The sequence below is a fragment of the Ramularia collo-cygni genome, assembly GCF_900074925.1.
Source record: "Ramularia collo-cygni strain URUG2 genome assembly, contig: RCC_scaffold01, whole genome shotgun sequence".
Classification (NCBI taxonomy): domain Eukaryota; kingdom Fungi; phylum Ascomycota; class Dothideomycetes; order Mycosphaerellales; family Mycosphaerellaceae; genus Ramularia; species Ramularia collo-cygni.
The window spans coordinates 3,893,237-3,909,898 of NW_019716255.1; the positions used below are offsets into that span (position 1 = coordinate 3,893,237).

General features: G+C 49.2%; 7 protein-coding genes; 3 read left to right on the forward strand and 4 right to left on the reverse strand.

The window, feature by feature from the left end:
- Nucleotides 1–502: 502 nt before the first annotated feature.
- Nucleotides 503–1,639, reverse strand: RCC_12325 (related to zeta-crystallin / quinone reductase (NADPH); the record flags this gene model as incomplete). XM_023766537.1 has 2 exons in its annotated part: nucleotides 503–1,395; nucleotides 1,450–1,639. 2 exons carry the CDS (start codon nucleotides 1,637–1,639, stop codon nucleotides 503–505), a joined length of 1,083 nt encoding a protein of 360 aa, XP_023622305.1.
- A 516-nt stretch (nucleotides 1,640–2,155) lies between these two features.
- Nucleotides 2,156–2,882, forward strand: RCC_12198 (uncharacterized protein; the record flags this gene model as incomplete). XM_023766538.1 has 3 exons in its annotated part: nucleotides 2,156–2,265; nucleotides 2,347–2,569; nucleotides 2,643–2,882. 3 exons carry the CDS (start codon nucleotides 2,156–2,158, stop codon nucleotides 2,880–2,882), a joined length of 573 nt encoding a protein of 190 aa, XP_023622306.1.
- A 301-nt stretch (nucleotides 2,883–3,183) lies between these two features.
- On the reverse strand, nucleotides 3,184–3,955 carry RCC_12195 (related to endoglucanase I precursor; the record flags this gene model as incomplete). XM_023766539.1 has 2 exons in its annotated part: nucleotides 3,184–3,263; nucleotides 3,316–3,955. 2 exons carry the CDS (start codon nucleotides 3,953–3,955, stop codon nucleotides 3,184–3,186), a joined length of 720 nt encoding a protein of 239 aa, XP_023622307.1.
- A 1,365-nt stretch (nucleotides 3,956–5,320) lies between these two features.
- RCC_01272 (uncharacterized protein) lies at nucleotides 5,321–5,906 on the forward strand (the record flags this gene model as incomplete). XM_023766540.1 has 5 exons in its annotated part: nucleotides 5,321–5,353; nucleotides 5,454–5,509; nucleotides 5,565–5,621; nucleotides 5,698–5,798; nucleotides 5,854–5,906. The coding sequence occupies 5 exons, from the start codon at nucleotides 5,321–5,323 to the stop codon at nucleotides 5,904–5,906; spliced, it is 300 nt and encodes a 99-aa protein (XP_023622308.1).
- An 823-nt stretch (nucleotides 5,907–6,729) lies between these two features.
- RCC_01273 (probable flavoprotein involved in K+ transport) lies at nucleotides 6,730–8,869 on the reverse strand (the record flags this gene model as incomplete). XM_023766541.1 has 8 exons in its annotated part: nucleotides 6,730–7,046; nucleotides 7,169–7,280; nucleotides 7,331–7,360; nucleotides 7,416–8,023; nucleotides 8,080–8,107; nucleotides 8,158–8,243; nucleotides 8,300–8,594; nucleotides 8,642–8,869. 8 exons carry the CDS (start codon nucleotides 8,867–8,869, stop codon nucleotides 6,730–6,732), a joined length of 1,704 nt encoding a protein of 567 aa, XP_023622309.1.
- Nucleotides 8,870–11,628: 2,759 nt separating this feature from the next.
- Nucleotides 11,629–13,126, forward strand: RCC_01274 (related to monocarboxylate transporter; the record flags this gene model as incomplete). XM_023766542.1 has 5 exons in its annotated part: nucleotides 11,629–11,783; nucleotides 11,840–12,213; nucleotides 12,273–12,476; nucleotides 12,526–12,685; nucleotides 12,733–13,126. 5 exons carry the CDS (start codon nucleotides 11,629–11,631, stop codon nucleotides 13,124–13,126), a joined length of 1,287 nt encoding a protein of 428 aa, XP_023622310.1.
- Nucleotides 13,127–14,335: 1,209 nt separating this feature from the next.
- RCC_01275 (uncharacterized protein) lies at nucleotides 14,336–15,730 on the reverse strand (the record flags this gene model as incomplete). The annotated part of the gene is made up of 1 exon (XM_023766543.1): nucleotides 14,336–15,730. One exon carries the CDS (start codon nucleotides 15,728–15,730, stop codon nucleotides 14,336–14,338), a length of 1,395 nt encoding a protein of 464 aa, XP_023622311.1.
- Nucleotides 15,731–16,662: the final 932 nt, after the last annotated feature.

Below are 16,662 nucleotides of genomic sequence, written 5' to 3' on the forward strand. Positions count from 1 at the left end.
GGAACCGGCCTTGTTTGTGGTGGGTTCAGGGGAGGCGCAAGATCGAACAGATCTTATTTGGCATGGAACGACTCTTGTTACTAGACAGAAGCAGTGTCAGAGACGGCGAGATGATCTATAGGGAGACCGGCTCGAATCTCAGTTCTGCCCCACGAAAGGCGGCCGGATTGAAATCAGCTGCCATGTCCGTCGACTATTGTCRAGAGGGCCGACTTAGTCTGACGATCCATTACAATTGTAATACAATTCAGTGCCCCCAGGAACCGTGAGAACGAAGACCTTGTCGTAGCATCTCTACCACCGAAGCGATCTCCAAGGGTCGTGATGAGCAATGGTAGGAGACTATCTTTGGTACCATTAGGCGGTGGAGTAGTTCAGGAGCCCTCGGTACAATCGTAACGGAGGAGATGCCTGGACGTCGTTGGCCTCGAGAATAAAGTTTTTGGATACTAGATCGGGCTTATAGATAGCCAGACGTTGTCTCCCAATAATTCTTTCGAGTCTATCTCAAACCCGGGGTATCTTCGACCCTCACCACATATTTAACACCATGATTCTCGCCAGCTCTCAAGCTCTTTAGAGCTTTCTCAACACCAAGTAGCCCACCCTCTACAACCTCAGGCTTCTGTACATGCAATCTACCTTCCCGAAACCAATATCCAATCAGGCTAGAGTAACAGTATCCAAACTCGCGGGGACTGTTGAAACCCATCAAAATATGGGAATCGCTCTTGTTGTTGAATCCATCCCACAGGCCTCCTATCATCGTTGCGCTTTTTCTAAACCCCTCTGGAACGTCTTTTGCCCCTGACGGCAGTACAAGACTTATGCTTCCCCCTAGGCTGAGCACTTTGCATAGGTTCTCCGACGAACCCTTTTCGCTTACGCAATCGAACGCATGGCGTAGTTTACGTCCGTCGAGTGCACTTTTCATCTGTTCGACAACATGGTCGGCTCCTTTGCGATAATCAATAGCAATATCACCCTTTTTGAAGTCCAATAGCGGCTGAATTGTAGGTGCTCCAGCTCCAGCGATACATATCAGCGGATGTAAGTTGGCATTCTGCGCGAGCTGTACTGCCGCTGACCCGACCGCTCCTGAAGCGCCATAGATGATCAAAGGCGTGCTTGATATATCATCATTGTCATTGTCGTGATGCTGCCACATCATCGGCAAGCCCAACATCCCAAACAGCCCCACAGAGGCCATGTAATACGCCATTGGGATCGCCGCCGCCTCTTCGAATGATCTATCGCCGATGTGGAATATAGCATGATCCGAGACCACGCTGTATTCTGCGTAGCTTCCGTAAGGAGCACCGAGCTGATGCAGTGCGGCAACTCGATCACCGGGATGGAAACCATTCACCGCGGAGCCGACTTCATGGACGATACCTTTGTATGGTGTCAGCAAACTGTTCAAGATCCGTACCTAACAAAGTTTTTCACCTGCTATATCGTCGCCGCTGTTGGCACAATCGCCAATTGTTACGAGTAGACCGGCTGGCATCTTCCAGTCTTTTGGGTTACATCCCGAGACTATCACTTTGATAAGGATTTGATGAGGGTCTGTCAGACGGGGGATTCCCACGTCATGAAGAGTCACTGCCGTGTCGGCATCGACATGTGCTTCTTTCATCACTGCGATAATGTGGTCCGGGGCTTCCAGTGTTGATCAGGGACCTTATTGTGTGGAATTACTCCTCGTTGGTATGATCTGATGCGAATTTGCGAGGACGAACAACTCTACCCTCGGGTCGAGATTACTTTTATGGGGCAGGCTGACAGATTGTAGCGAGGTAAACGACTGCCGTCATATCATCAGTGCGAGCATGAGTGGCATTCTTGCACGGCATCTTACTCCCTACAAAAGTGACGTGACTTACATAAGCTGCAATACCCCTCGCATGTCATTATCTCTATTGCTCGCGGCGAGGGGTACTAATCCGGTAAGATGACGCCGAGCTATTTCAATGGTCAATGTCAAGCCACCGAAGTTTACCTCACTATGTGCGGGGCAATGAAGGTCAGGTAGCTTGTGCATAAGCAAAACAAGCTTGACTAATTTTGTAATCATAAGCACTGCTTTCCACGAGCGTGATTCTTCTTTGACCTCATCAACTGTATCTGATGTAGACTGCTATTAAGTAGCGACATGGATCCCTCCTCGACCCCTATTCCTACAGAAGTCGACCTATCTGCCCACCCTACAGCCGAAAAGCTCGTCAGCCGCTGCCGCGACTTTCTGTCTGAAGTTGAGGACCTGTAATGCTTCCTTAGTTCCTCGACCGCAAAAAGAGTCGAAACTTTTGGATGCAAGCTATGTGCTGACACGTTGACCTGTAGTACGCCGGGCCACGAGCTTGAGGCTTTCTTGAACACCAACTATGGACCCGGCAACCCAGTCTACGAAGATTTGTGCAACTTGACACGGCAAGGTCTCAAGGAAGGCTGGGTCGCTAACTTCGAACTCGACGGAGCCAAATACCGACGCTCGAAGATCCTGCTTCCCAGTCCAGAGAACAAATTCTTCTCAATTACCACGGTGTACATGGAAAGTGAAGAAGAGGTAAGATTTTACCAATCCCCACCGTGCATTTTGATGTCACATTGTAAACGTGAAAGGCTGACGAATAAATCAGTATTCTGGCCAGTACCATTCCCATCCTTACGGAGAGATAAATTGTGTGGTACAAGTCGATCCCACAGCAGAGCTGAAAGGCATGCAAGGATGGCAAGGTGCAGGTTGGACATCCCCTGGACCTGGGACGCATCACTATCCAGAGGTACGCAAAGGTGCACTGGTAGCTTTGTTTTTTCTGCCGGCCGGGAGAATTAGTTACAAGGCCAGCCCGGGCGACCCACAGCCTCATTGTATCTAAAAGACGACTTTGTCGGTGTGGTGAAGATAGTCCTATGGTACCGCAAACAACATTTGTTATGCGCAAACTATCAAAAGTAGTCTAGTGAGAATAGCAGAGATTGCCATCCTTTCGAAGAGTAGAAGAGCTCCATATGTACATGTGCTCATAGCATGTCCGTATGTCGCTGCAGTAGACTGCCGGCCACTATCCATCGTCGACAAGCTATTTTTCGACCTAGGAACTCGTGGATTCATATCTACTGCGATTGAAAATGGAAGAACAAAATAGCAACAAACACCTCAAGAGAGTAGTCTCTCGATCAGTTCACGTTTGCGGTCCAACTTGAAACATCGAACGTTGTTTTGGACCCAGTGAAGGGTTCGGTACCGAATTGGAAAGCTGCGAACTCGAGTCAGTGTGAGAGCATTGTAAACAAAACATCTTGACTTACTGATCAGATTCTGCGATGAAGCCGGGAAGCCCTCCTGGGATATCATGTGGTTGAAGAATGCTTTGATGTCTCCATTGAAGTTGTTGATTGGGTTAGGAGCGACGTAGCTGAAGACCTTCATGTTGCCATTGTAGCCGACGTAAAGGTCCCATGAGTAACCCGCTAGATTGACGGTGTACTTGCGGGATCCGATTGGGTAAACTTCTCCATAACGAGCAAGCCAGACCATCAATTCGTAGTCTCCACTAGACGTTGGGTGGTTTGGGTCTGCGGCCGTGAAGAGATCGAATGCAACGTTAAAGCGAGCTCCTCCGTTGCTGATGGACCAGGAAGCAGAAGAAGGGAGGGAAGCGATCTGGGAAACGGGCCTCTTGTTGAATCCCTCGCGGGCAGAGTACGAATAGCTCTTCACATTGTTTTGACCACCAGACCATTGCCAAGTGGTAGACCATGCGACTCCTGAGCCCGATATACTGTTTACAGCAGAGCACTGAGATCCTCCGGAGGCACTGCCTTTTCCCCATAGGTTGTTTTGCACCCGATAGCCACTGCTGGAGTAGCCCTCTTGCTCTCCGCACATGTTGCCAATGTCCGCCGCGGCAAAACCTGCGAGGAGCAGGACAGTAAGTTTGTGARACATGATCTTAGAAAGTCGACACAGATTTGGTAGAACAAAATAAAATACAACGGCGGAACGGCGTTCGAAAGGAAGATGCAGGCCAACGTCTATATGTCTGGACGTAACCTGGTACGGCGACCACTGCCAGCTCCGCTTTCCACCTTCTACTTGTAGGAACCCACACCCACATCTCTATCGGGAAATTATGCAATTGGTGACTGATTTACCCGCTTCTAGAAGGGCGTTGTCGATGTGGGTCGTCTGTAGGGTGTTACAAGGATTATTTTAGCCATTATTGGAAAATCACCGAGAAGCTTTCGATCGCTTAGGTCCGTAGAGAACGATTGTCATATGTCGGCTGGCTCGCGAGCCGGAAGTTTACGTTGCGGAGTAGAATTTGACGGGCCGGCTATTTGCACACATCCCCGAGCCATTTCTTTCAAATATTACCAAAGATCCTTATGCGCGGCATTCGCCTCAATTGTATCATCCGACTGTCAAATGTACTGGATGATTTGGAGAACAATTTGGTGTGAAGCATGAAAAGCCACACCTAAACACCAACAGCGCCTTGAAGCTTGAATCCGCAATAGGCAATTTCTCCTAGTGCTCGTTTCAGGTCAGGGATTGTATCACTAGCCAATCCTTCGAAGGCATACTATACATCAACGCTGTAAGGCCGTTTTCATCCTTGAAGACTACCCGGCATAGTTTCTGCTCAGAACTTTGCCCATCTTCCACTCTCATTATGTCTGGGAATCGGTGCRGCTTCTCAGAAGAATTCCCAGCGAAGACTCATAATGATGGAACTCAAACGTGACAGCACTAGAATCCTTGATCGACTGGCTAATGCGAAGCTTCTAACGTTACAGCGCTAAAAGGTGGAGGAACGTGTCCAGAATCTCCCTTCGAACTGACCGTTCATACGTCGCATTACCCCGGATCTACAGCGCTAGAATCTAGAGCTTTGATCCTATAGGACGTGACGTGCCCAGATAGGAAGGAGGTTTTAGCGTCCCCGCGCCATTTCAACGCCACTTTCCGGGGTAAGGTCAGGAATAGCGTCCTGTCCGTGATCAAAACGAGTTCACAGTCTATACACCATCGCGGAGTAGACAAAAGCAGAGTAAAGGCCGTCGTCGTCTGCAGATCCCATACTGTTCCCCGCATTTTGCTGTTGTTGAAGCTGTAGACTATGCTTTCATGGTAACGTTTGGGCGCCACAAGTGAACAATTCTCGCAATCATGGGATTTGCGGTGTTCCAGACCGTGACCAAGATGATCAGAACAACACATAAATGAGAAGCGAGAGACCCTCGTCATGAACCGAACAATCTCATACGCTCCTCGATCTTAGACACATCAAATCCATCCCAATCCACTGCAATGAAGACCTTTGCTGTTCTCTCCCTCCTGGCTGTGTCGATTCTTGCACAGGATAGCGTGCAGATTGATCTCGCTACGATAGCCAACTCGCAAAGTAGAAGTGTCAACAAACGAGGTATCTCTTCCACCGAAGCTGGAAAACGGTAGCTGCAAACAAATCACATTCATCTACGCTCGCGGATCAACCGAGTAAGTGTCCGAATATTCTTGGCAACATCCCCTCCTAGTCTAACGTCATTGATAGACCAGGAAATATGGGCATAGCGCCAGGCCCACAAGCATGCAATGCTCTCAAGTCTCAGTACGGTGACAGTAACGTAGCATGCCAAGGCGTAGGAGGAGGGAAATACACCGGGGACTTATTCRCCAATCTCCAGCCAAAAGGAACCACCCAAAACGCCATCGATGAAGGCGTCAGACTGCTCAGGCTTGCAAACTCAAAGTGCCCCAGCACGAAAATCGTCGCAGGCGGCTATAGGTAAGATTTCCGGACTTTTGGTCGAAGTGATGAATAGCTAACGAGGTTCTTAAAGTCAAGGAGCCGCTCTCATGGCTAGTGCTATCAGCACACTACCAGCGAATTTAATGAACCAAATTAACTCCGTTGTGTTATATGGATACACAAAGAATAAACAGAATGGCGGACGTATCACGAATTTTCCAAAGGAGAAGACGAAGGTTATCTGCGAACCTGGTGATCTTGTTTGTGATGGGACTTTGATCGTTACCGTCGCTCACTTGTTGTATCTCAATGATATTGGAACGGCGAGGAACTTTTTTACAGATAGAATCAATAATCATTGATTGATGGCAGCACAAATTAGAGGATGCCAGATAGCTATGGATTCCATGATGCAAGACTCATTCCATACGATTGCACTGAGCGCCACGTCATTTGAGCACTCAAGTCGGCGCTTTACAACCCATGAGTTGACTGGAAGGTCGGCTTCAATCGATTACGCTTCTTGCTGTCTTCTCGTCGACAAAGTAATGAAAAGGGGGGTCGCAATCAATCAAATTCTGAGCGGCTAACATGGGCTTCTGATGAATCCTCCTGAGCTTGCAAGTTCCACATCGCGATGATCCATAGCCGCCTAACGACAGCCTATAATCACCTGAAAGATGAATTGCACCCTTGTTCCAGCCGACGTCCATCTCGTTGCGGCGCCAGAGCTATGCTCAGTAACTGAGCACTACTACAACTACAGGAAAGGCGTAGGAATGCTGATGGACAATAGCTTCAATGTATCGCAGCTCGTAAAGCCACTTATCAATGACCCGGCAACCAAGCAAGATCCAAAGCACGTAAACAACGACTTCTTATCAAGATGATCAGCCTCACGTCTCGAAAACTCATCCTTCCATACAGCAGACTACAAAGTAACTCAAAGTTCCATTTCGCAACACTCTCATGCCTTGACAGTCTCGAACCCCTTCCATCCATTCAAATATCCCCTAATCTCAGGACCATACTTATCCACGCCACCAGCATAGCAAGTCATCTCAAACGCTTTCCCGGGCACAGTACCTCCCATGTAAGTTGATCGAGTGGTTGGGAATAACGATGGAGCCGCCAGATCGTTGATGCGCTTCTTCCATTCGTCGCTAGCTTCCTTGGTCGGGTTGATGTATTTCAGCCCCTGACGATCAATCTGCTTGGTTGCGTCGCGAATCCAGCGGACTTGAATTTCGACTGTCGATGGTCCATTTGAGAGAAGCGTGGGACCTGGGAAAGAGAATGGTAATATGTCAGTGATGTGTCGAAAGTACCGATGTAACCGACAAGAGATCAGCTTGGGAGAGATTTCTTTGGTTGTCTCGGTGGATTTTCGACCTTGGCTGGCTTACCATGAGGACCGTAGATGTGGAATAAATTAGGATATCCAGAAATGGTGGTACCTAAGAATGTATTTGCCGCCGCCTTCCACTCGTCTTGAAGGTAGGTGCCGTTGATTGATTTCTATTTGTGGTCAGTGCTAGTAATCGCAGCCCTTCTCCACCCAGACTTACTAGACCCATGCTTGTCATACCGCCAGTCACCTTTTCAGCTTTAGCAATCGATTCGAAACTCTCGATTCTGCCGTTTGATACTCACCACATCGAATCCAGTAGCTAATGCAATGATGTCGAACTCGCGCTCCTCACCATTAGCAACGATGCCCTTCTCAGTAAACCTTTCGATAGGAGTTCCATTCTGCTCGTTGATGTTTACAATAGTGACATTATCCCGATCCAAAACCTCGTAATAGTTTTGCTCGAGACAAGGACGTTTGACTCCAAATGGATGTGGAGGCTGTTCTGGGAAGAGCAACTCTTTCTTCTCCTCATTCTTAACCCGCTTGGACTGCTGCTTTCGCCAGAAATTGTAACTCTCTCGATTGCTCTTCTCATCGAACAGGTAGTCTTTGTATCCGCCAAGCCATAAGGCAAACCCGGCTTGTTCCCAGAGTTTGTTGAAGTGAGCTTCACGCTCTTGTTCGTTATCGTCAAAGGTGTTGCGTTCGCACAGGTCATAGTGGAAACCAGCAAATGAATGCTCACGCATCTCGTGGATGGTCGGATAGAGTGGTTTCATGGCATCTTGCTCCTCCTTCGTCAGTGGCTTTTTGCCCATTGGAAGGGCAAGATTTGGAGTACGTTGGTACACAGTGAGGTGTTCGACATGTGGTCCCATTTCCTGAATCATCTGCACACCAGAGGCGCCTGATTATAAAGTTCAGTATTCGTCGAGAAGCAATTCTGATAGTATTGCAACGTACCAGTACCGATGATAGCCACTTTCTTGCCCTGTTATGGAGTCAGCGAGCACAGAGTAGATCGACCACAATCGATCTTACTTTATAGTCGACTCCCTCTGCAGGCCAGAAGGAGCTGTGATGAATGGTTCCTTTAAAGCTTTCGAGGCCAGGTACATCGGGAATATCTGCCCGAATGGATTATCAGCGCATCCAATACCAGAAGGTGCACATCGATACTTACATCGCTTGGCCGCGAAGCCCGCGGCGACAATCAAGAATCGAGCTTTCGCAGTTCTGCCATCCTGAGTTTTGACGACCCACTTTCCCTCATTTTTATCGAACTCGGCGCTGACAACCACAGTCTCGAAAGCACAGTCCTTACTAAGCTCGAGCACCTTGTCGGCATGGTCAAAATATGCCTGAAGCTCATCCCAGCCAGGATAGTTGGTCGTCCAGTACCAATCTTTATATACTTCGGGAATGGAGAGTTCATAAATGGGAACAGGGCTGTCCACTCGGGCCYCTGGATAAACGTTCTAAACAGGGTTAGTGAGGATAAGTAAAGATAATAGTATTCACTCACCCAGCGCCAGGTCCCACCAAAGCCTTGGCCGACATCGTACACGACAGTGCTGAAGCCCTGTTTCCTACACTCATACAAGGAGTATGCACCGCCAAATCCTGCACCAATTACGAGTACGTCGATGTCAAGATTGTCAGCATATGGACCATCCTCACGCCGTCTTTTGCCATATTGCCAGAGGTCGGTCTTGAGGATGCGCTCCGGCTGTGGGTCACCAACGCTGCCCATATTGGAACGATTTGAATGTGTAGTTGAGAGACGCTGAGTTGAGTGATTAGGGGAATTGAGATGAACTGAAAATGCCTTTGGGAAAAGGAGGTTTTAACCTTCTACGCTGTGACGGGCATCTCCACCTTTATCGTTGACGTCCAAGATCTCATCCATTACTCCGCAGGGATTATATGAGTGCCAACTCAGTGTTGAAGCGAATGACAATCGTTTGTGCGCTGCAAAGTACCCCTCACGCGTGTGAGATTGCGGGGACAGAAGCAGGGGTAGAAATGGCAAGGTACAGTACCAAGCTACAACGGAGTACATTGCGAGATGTTCCCAGCTCAATACAACTGCCAAGATCATCCGGGGAGTCGGAACAGGCGTAGCGAGGAGGCCGATGATTCTCTTACGACGATATTGCTGTGCCTTGGGTTGAGATTAGAGACGTTGTCATAGTTTTACATGTCAGAACTCTCGCGGAGTGTGTATGGGACCGTGTGATGTGGTGAAGCAACAACAACATGGCGATGACAGAATTGGTCAATAAGGTTGCGTAGCCATACAGTATGAGGGGAGCTCACCGGGTGAAGCTTCAATCCCAGATCTTGTGGGTCATCTGACAGGACCGAAGCCCGCCATTTGTGGTTTTCTCGAAGGGTACAGCTTTTGCAATGCCATTTGAGACGTCAAAATCCAAAGAGAAAGTTTGCGCCTGTAAAGTATCAACCGCAGCATAGAGCACGAACTGCAGCAGGAGAAAGGAGGGCGAGACGACAATGGCTCCTCTGAAAGTATAGATGTGGGTAAGACTCGACATATTCTGAAGCAGACTGGCACACTCATCAGTTTACCATATTGGAATTGACGATCGTGGGGTGCACGATCGATGCGAATTGATCGTGGGRGGACGGATATGTGTACGCAGCGACGCGGCCGCCGGCTGCGGAAGCTTAGTGACCCGGAACCGGAAGACACTCGGCGGCTGTCTAGACCGTCCTGCTTGTACAGTACAGTACGTACTGTCACGCGAGATGAGCATCGCGGACGCAAATTGAATGGGATTTGATGGGACTTGATTTGGCCAGCAGGGGTTCTATGTACTCAACTCGCTTGCCAAGACTGTATCTGACAAGGATCGGACGCGAGGATCCTCAGTCCTGCTCTGCTCAGTTGCCGGGAGGTTTCAATCAGCTTACTGTACTGTTGACTACAATCTCCTGAGTCGAACAGCGGCTATCCGAGGAATCGATGTGATGAAGCGAGGTTCTCCTTGGTGTCACTAGCGACGTATAACCCAGATCGAGAACGCAAACATATGACGAACCATTAGGTGAGGTGACAGGAACCGGTCGACATTCCGCGACTGCTGTACCAGAGCCCATGAGGAGACTTTCATCAGGTGGACGAAGGAGACCAAAGAGCTGGATCCAATAATATAAGCAACTCATTGTCAGAAGTTCCCATAAAACAGACCTAGGCCACGACCAGAATCTCTAAATTCTCTCCACGTCTTCCTAGCGGACAATCTTGCGGTTAGAAAGACTTCTAGCAGCTCCCAAACTGGCAACTCTGCTCAAGTCAAGAGCCCGAAGAGACGTCGTCTCCTGCTCCTCCGATGAATACAGCTCCCAGATTCTGTGAAATTGCTTTGAAGTCTTTGCTACCGGTTGCGTCCGTGAGCAGGATCGTCTTGGTCACATTCCCACACTGCTACGACTAGATGTCCGTAACGTGGTCATCAAGTGAGAATATGAGGGAGCTTAGCTTTCTGGCAAGTCCACATCGCTTTCTCTCTTCTTTGCATTCGTCTCACATACCGTATTGATGGGACTCTCTTTGCTCAGATGGCGTCTCATCTACTGCGTCGTCAGCACTACGGAACAAAGTTCTTCCAGTAGCAACGAAAGTTTGCCTCTTCCCACCAAGAAAGATCTGGCGCCGAAAACGTCAAAATCTGCATTGAGAGTATTCGAACATCACAGCTTCTCAGCTGAACATTACAAGCATTCAGTGGTCCAGATGATGTTCTAGGCTATAGAGGACAAATTTTGATAACCCGAATGCCTCACAGTCTGAATGACTGACCTTATTGCTCCTAGAGGAGCGGGCCGCGGTTCATCCATAGCTTCCTCGGTCGATCTTCGGGTWCTGCAGAATGGTAATGGTCTGATTTGAGGATATTCTTGGCACCCAATCGGCGAGGCCAAATGCGAAAATTGTAAAGCGAGCTTTCGACTGATTTCGTGTTGCGTATGACCAAACAACCTGCCGCCTGACAAGAGCTCTAGAACTCCTGCCACGGATATTGGTCCGAGAACAGGATTTATTCGACGCGGGCAGTTGATCTGTTGGACCAAGGAAGGATCTTCGTGCCGTAGTCAATGATTAACACTATGTTCCATTGGGAAGGTCTAGAAGCAGCTGCCCTTCAATACCGGTAACGGGTGCAACGATCTTCTCGGTAAGCCGGTGGTATAAGCCAGCTGTTCGTTATGTAGCTTTGCCCGATCAAGTAAGGCAATGATGCCAGACGCTAATGAATAGCTAGCTTAACATACCACCGGCTTACCGAGAAGATCGTTCACAAGTTACGGTTTTCATCGTACGAGACACTGCAGATGATCTACGAAACCCACAAGACTTACATATAACTAACTATCACTGTCCGCATTCTTCCGCATTGCCCGTGAACTCTGGACTCCCGGCTCGTGTTATCTTGGTTTGGCAACGTGAACTACCGTCAGGCTACGCAATCCAGGGAATATTCTATAACAATGGTGTCGTCGGCCACCAAAGAGTACATGGCAACTGATGCCGAGCTGYCATCCGCATCAGAGACTKCTTTGGCTGATAATTCCCAACGGATGGACGGAGGCTACATTGCATGGCTCCAAGTCCTAGGAAGTTGGATACTATTCATGAACACATGGTCCGTCCAATCAATCCAGAACCAACCTTGAAAGATGTAACTAATGACAAGAACAGGGGTCTTGCGAATTCCTACGGCGTCTTCCAAACATACTACGTCGAAACCTTACTCCCCGACTCATCACCCTCAGCAATAGCATGGATAGGCTCCATCCAGCTATTCCTAACCATGATCGTCGGAGTCTTCGCAGGTTGGCTGCTCGATGCCGGCCATCTCAAACTCCTTCTCCTCGGCGGAACATTTCTAGAAGTTTTTGGCATGATGATGACTTCCCTCAGCACGAAGTATTGGCAAATCCTACTCTCCCAGGCCATTTGTACGGGACTTGGAAGTGGACTTTTGGGTCTGACGTCCGTTGCTGTTATTCCATTGTATTTTTCTTCTCGGCGGATGATTGCGAYTGGGATTGCTGCTACTGGTAGTAGCTTAGGTAGGCATTATGTCGAGTTACGAAAGATGCGATTTCTCATGCTTACTGTATATTCACAGCGGGTATCGTATATCCAATCATGCTGCAACATCTATTTCGCAGCGTCGGATTCGCCTGGGCCGTCCGCATCTTAGCATTTGTAATGCTAGGATGCCTGCTCATCTGCTGCGCAGTCATGCGACTCCGACCTCGTGCAGTGGTTGAACGGAAAGCGCTATCATTTCGAGTGTTCAGTGATTTTGAGTACACGATGTTCATTACAGGTAAACAGCGCGATTCGTTTCAGAAGTCATCTCACTAACATTGTGACAGCTTTCGCTCTAATGATGTTGTCTGTCTACGTTCCATTCTTCTTCATCGAGGAGTTTGCCATTCAGCTTGGTATGACTAGTGACATGTCATTCTACTTGCTGAGTATCATGAACGCGACCAGTCTTGTCGGTCGTCTAGCCCCTAACTGGCTGGCTGATAAGTTCGTCATCCCCACCCTTTGCAAGAGAGTCTGCTGACGTGTGTTAGGTATGGAGGAATCACTGTAATGATACCTGGCTGCTTCTTCTCTGCTGTCATCCTATTCGTTATGCGGCTTACGCACAATCCTTCGGGTTTGATAGCTGTTTCCGCTGTTTATGGCTTTGTATCTGGAGGAATGGTATCATTGCCAGCTGCAATCATCGCAAATCTGACTAAAGACCCTGAAGATTATGGCGTTCGGATGGGAGTGGGATATACTGTTGCGGCATTTGGTGGTCTGATTGGAAACCCCATCGCAGGCGCCCTTCGAGGATCATCTGGTAACACGGTCAAGGAGGTTCAGGCGGAATACCAGTTTTCGTGGATCTTTGCTGGATGCATCATGCTGTTGTGTACAGCACTGCTAGTTACCATTAGGATTCACCAGAGCAGGAAATGAAATTGTGTAGCCACCCTGGATCACGAGCACTATCCAGGTGTTGATGCTCAATCGATCTTGGCAAATGAAACTTTACACTACTCCTTTTCTCGAAGATACTTGGAGCCTGCGTTGTCTCCCGACGTCCATCAGTTATGTTGAGGCAAACGATACATTGCTCTGCAGAGCTTCGCAAATTACCCTCAGGCTCAAAGATTCTTTAAAGTCGTTACGACGCGCCCATCACACAATCGCTATTCTCATCCTTCGGCTAGAAGATTTCACAACTTATGTTCTGGATCTTATTTCCTTATGCAGTCCGCGTTCTAGGCAAAGTTCCTTGCATTGGAGGGCCGCGTCTATTCCGCGCAACATCGATACCATAAATCCCAGCATTGAACCTAATCGCCCACCTCAGCGTGACGTCCTCTCCAGGAATCAGAGGTGTGAAAAAATTGATGACTTGATTGTTTGCCTATCTAGGAGTGAATGATAGCCCTTATGTACATCCACAAGCTCAATGTCCAGAAGGTTTCACATTACTAATCAAGTCAATGAATTCCTCCAAGTGAATCAATTCCTCCAAGTGAATGCTCTCGAACCATCGACAAGAAGAGTACAGTATCGTCATTGAGATCGACAAAGTCATTCTCCGAGTCCAACCCAAAAACACACGTCATTGAGGTGCCAGTAAATCGTGTAACTACTCCATGCGGTTCCTCAGGATAAGGATTCAGACGCCATCCCGCAATATGGCACATTCCCTTTCCATGGGTAACATGTAATGTTTTGCTTTCCTCCAGAAATTCGTGCACGCATCGTACGCTTTTACTGTCCAGAAAGGGATTGTGAGAATTTATTGGTGTTAACATTTCGCTCTCTGTGTAAGATATCGGCCGGCGCCTCTTCAAGGGTGCTTATAGATCTCTTTGTTCAACAAGTTCATTGTCACATGTCAGAAGAACCCCGAGTAGTCTTCTCTCGAGGGATAGCGGAACCTATACGAAGCCGGATGTCACCTCGGAAGGCAGAAACGTCGCTTTCCGAATCTCACCATTTCTCATCTGTGAGGTCCGAAAGTCGACGGTAATGCACGCTTCGACACCCTAGAGATGCTGAGATTCCTGCTATCACTCAAGTCTACTCCTATTCGTAGCACGTTCTGCAAGGCGAAGATCTCGCGAATGTGTGTCGATGCGATCAAGTGGAAGATTCAATCGCCGAGCGTGCTCAGCGGAGCTGAATGTCCACTTGCACAGTCTCTGGGCGGGGTTTCTCGAGGAGACCGCCCACTCGGGTGGCAGCAGTGAAGAGCCGCTGCTGTATTGGCGTCGGAGGCACACCAAGCGATCTGACCTGGCCTCTGGCATGTCGCATGTCCATTGGCTTAACCGTCAAAAACTGTTTTTCAAAGGTCTTGAAGACCCAGACGGCAGCTTCCCAGTTGCCGCTCGCTTCTGCCACTTCTGCAGTTCGTCTTATGAAGCTTGCCACTATCGAGTCGAGACTATCATGAACCCAAGCGCGCTGGCTCGTGAAAACATCGGGCCCAAGGTAGGCATAGTCTCGGAGAAGATCAAGTGCTGGACCTGCATCTAAAGAGACTGGATGAAATAGCAAAGCACGAGACAAACCCCATTTGGCTTCTCGGTGGTTCAGCCTTTTTGACATGGCTTGCTGATAGTGGTCCATGAATCGATCGTATAGGGCGGGAGATGTCCGATGTGTACCGAACAACGATCCGCGATCCGTTAAACAACTGAATGTCCGTAGAAGGGCAGGTTCCGTGTCCATGGTGAGGATCCCACAGGAGGCGTGATTCTCGCCATTGGTCGGGTGAAGCGCGCGCTCTTTTCGCTTATCAGCGATCGTATCCGTAACCTTGAAGAAGATTTCCAGGAGTCTGTTAGCGGAACCACGAGTGTCGAGCATGTGCTCTGCGGCGATCATTCCCTGGAAGAGACCTGTACGCCAGTGAATTGTAGACTCCGAGGTGGTGACAAACAGCAAGTCCAGCATATATGCTTCCAACCCTTCGACGGCCGCGAAGTAGCAGAGATGGCCAACTGCGCTGACTTCCCATCCAAGGAAAGAGATCCATTGGGGAAAGTCGTTCAACATTTGCATCAAGATCAGCTGGGCGAGACCATCCTTCCGCTGTGCGGCGAGAATCCGTTCGCGACGCTGTCGCGGGATAGATGCCTGTGCCGACCATTGCGCTTCCAGACAGAGACGCACAACATGTGGTGAAGCGTTCCCGTCGTCGATGCATCGGCGTAGAACATCGACGGGTCGGGCAGAACGGCGGAGATCTTGTTCGGCCTGCTTGTCTGCAAGGGTCATTGGTGGCCGATAAGCCTCGGCTCTGAGATCCTRGCGTTCTTTTCTCGACAGACCGCGTTTTGAATCAGCTGCTTCTACTGGCGTGTAGTATATGTTGCTTTTCCGGTCCGGTGATGGTGATGGTGACTTTGGAGGCCCTGCTAAACTCCCAATGCTTGAAAAGGCAGAGACGCTATACTTGAGGACCCCGCACCGTCCTATTCGGATGGCATTGAAGTGCGCCGGGTGGAGATGTGATGCCAGCGTGATGCTGGCGCGTAGAGCAAGAGTACCGGATCGCATTTTCGGGATTGCAAGCATGTATGGCCCTCCAGCACGAGCGGATAAGTTACGCGAGATGATGTCGCTCAATGACGTGTGATTTGGTATCAGATATGGAATTTCTTCGCCCGATCTCGTTGTAATGTAGGTATCGTCCTGCCGTCGAGATCTACAGTACACTACTTGGGCAAAATGGCCAAGACAGGAAGCAGCTTGCACAGCTACCTGGTGACAACCTGGTGGGCTTTGCGTATGTTGGGCGGATCCGTGACAAAACTCCGAAGCCCGAGGGATGGAAATGGAATGCACAAAAACGTGATGTTTCTGGTGGTCTTATGTTGCTCGAAAGTTGGAAAGTCCAGATGGAATTGAGTTCACCCAACGGGACGGGAGGGATGGCGGAGCGGACTGCATTCCGCCTTGGCGGGTGGGGCCGGTCCTTGGTGTGGAGATTCCGTTAGGCGATGGGGTATGAGTAGCGCGAACGCCAATTGAATCGGATTTGATGGGATTTGATTGGGCCAGCAGGGGTTACTCGCTTGACAAGACTGTACCTTACCTACAGTTCCTTGGATTGTGAATCGACGACGACTTTCATGGCATTTTTTGTTCTTCTAGGTGAAGTACTTCATCTCCATCAACATCACCGAGTCGTCAATCATCATGTCGTTTACAACATGACGACAACCGGCGTGTAAGCCTTAGTACGGCGACGCAAGTGGCATGTGGAGGCTGCTGCCTCGTTTGCAGGCAGCCCGCAGTGCTGATTGGATCTCATCGCGCTGCTGTCTGAACCACCGACATTCCCTCCTATTAGCTCCCGCTCACTCACTATTGCATGCTCCTTACTCATCATTATAAACGCCCYTCCATCCTCATGTCATTCACGCTTCTCATTCAGTGCGCCACATTCACCTCCTCCAGCAAACCATAGCCTCGGAAACAGCGTCGAA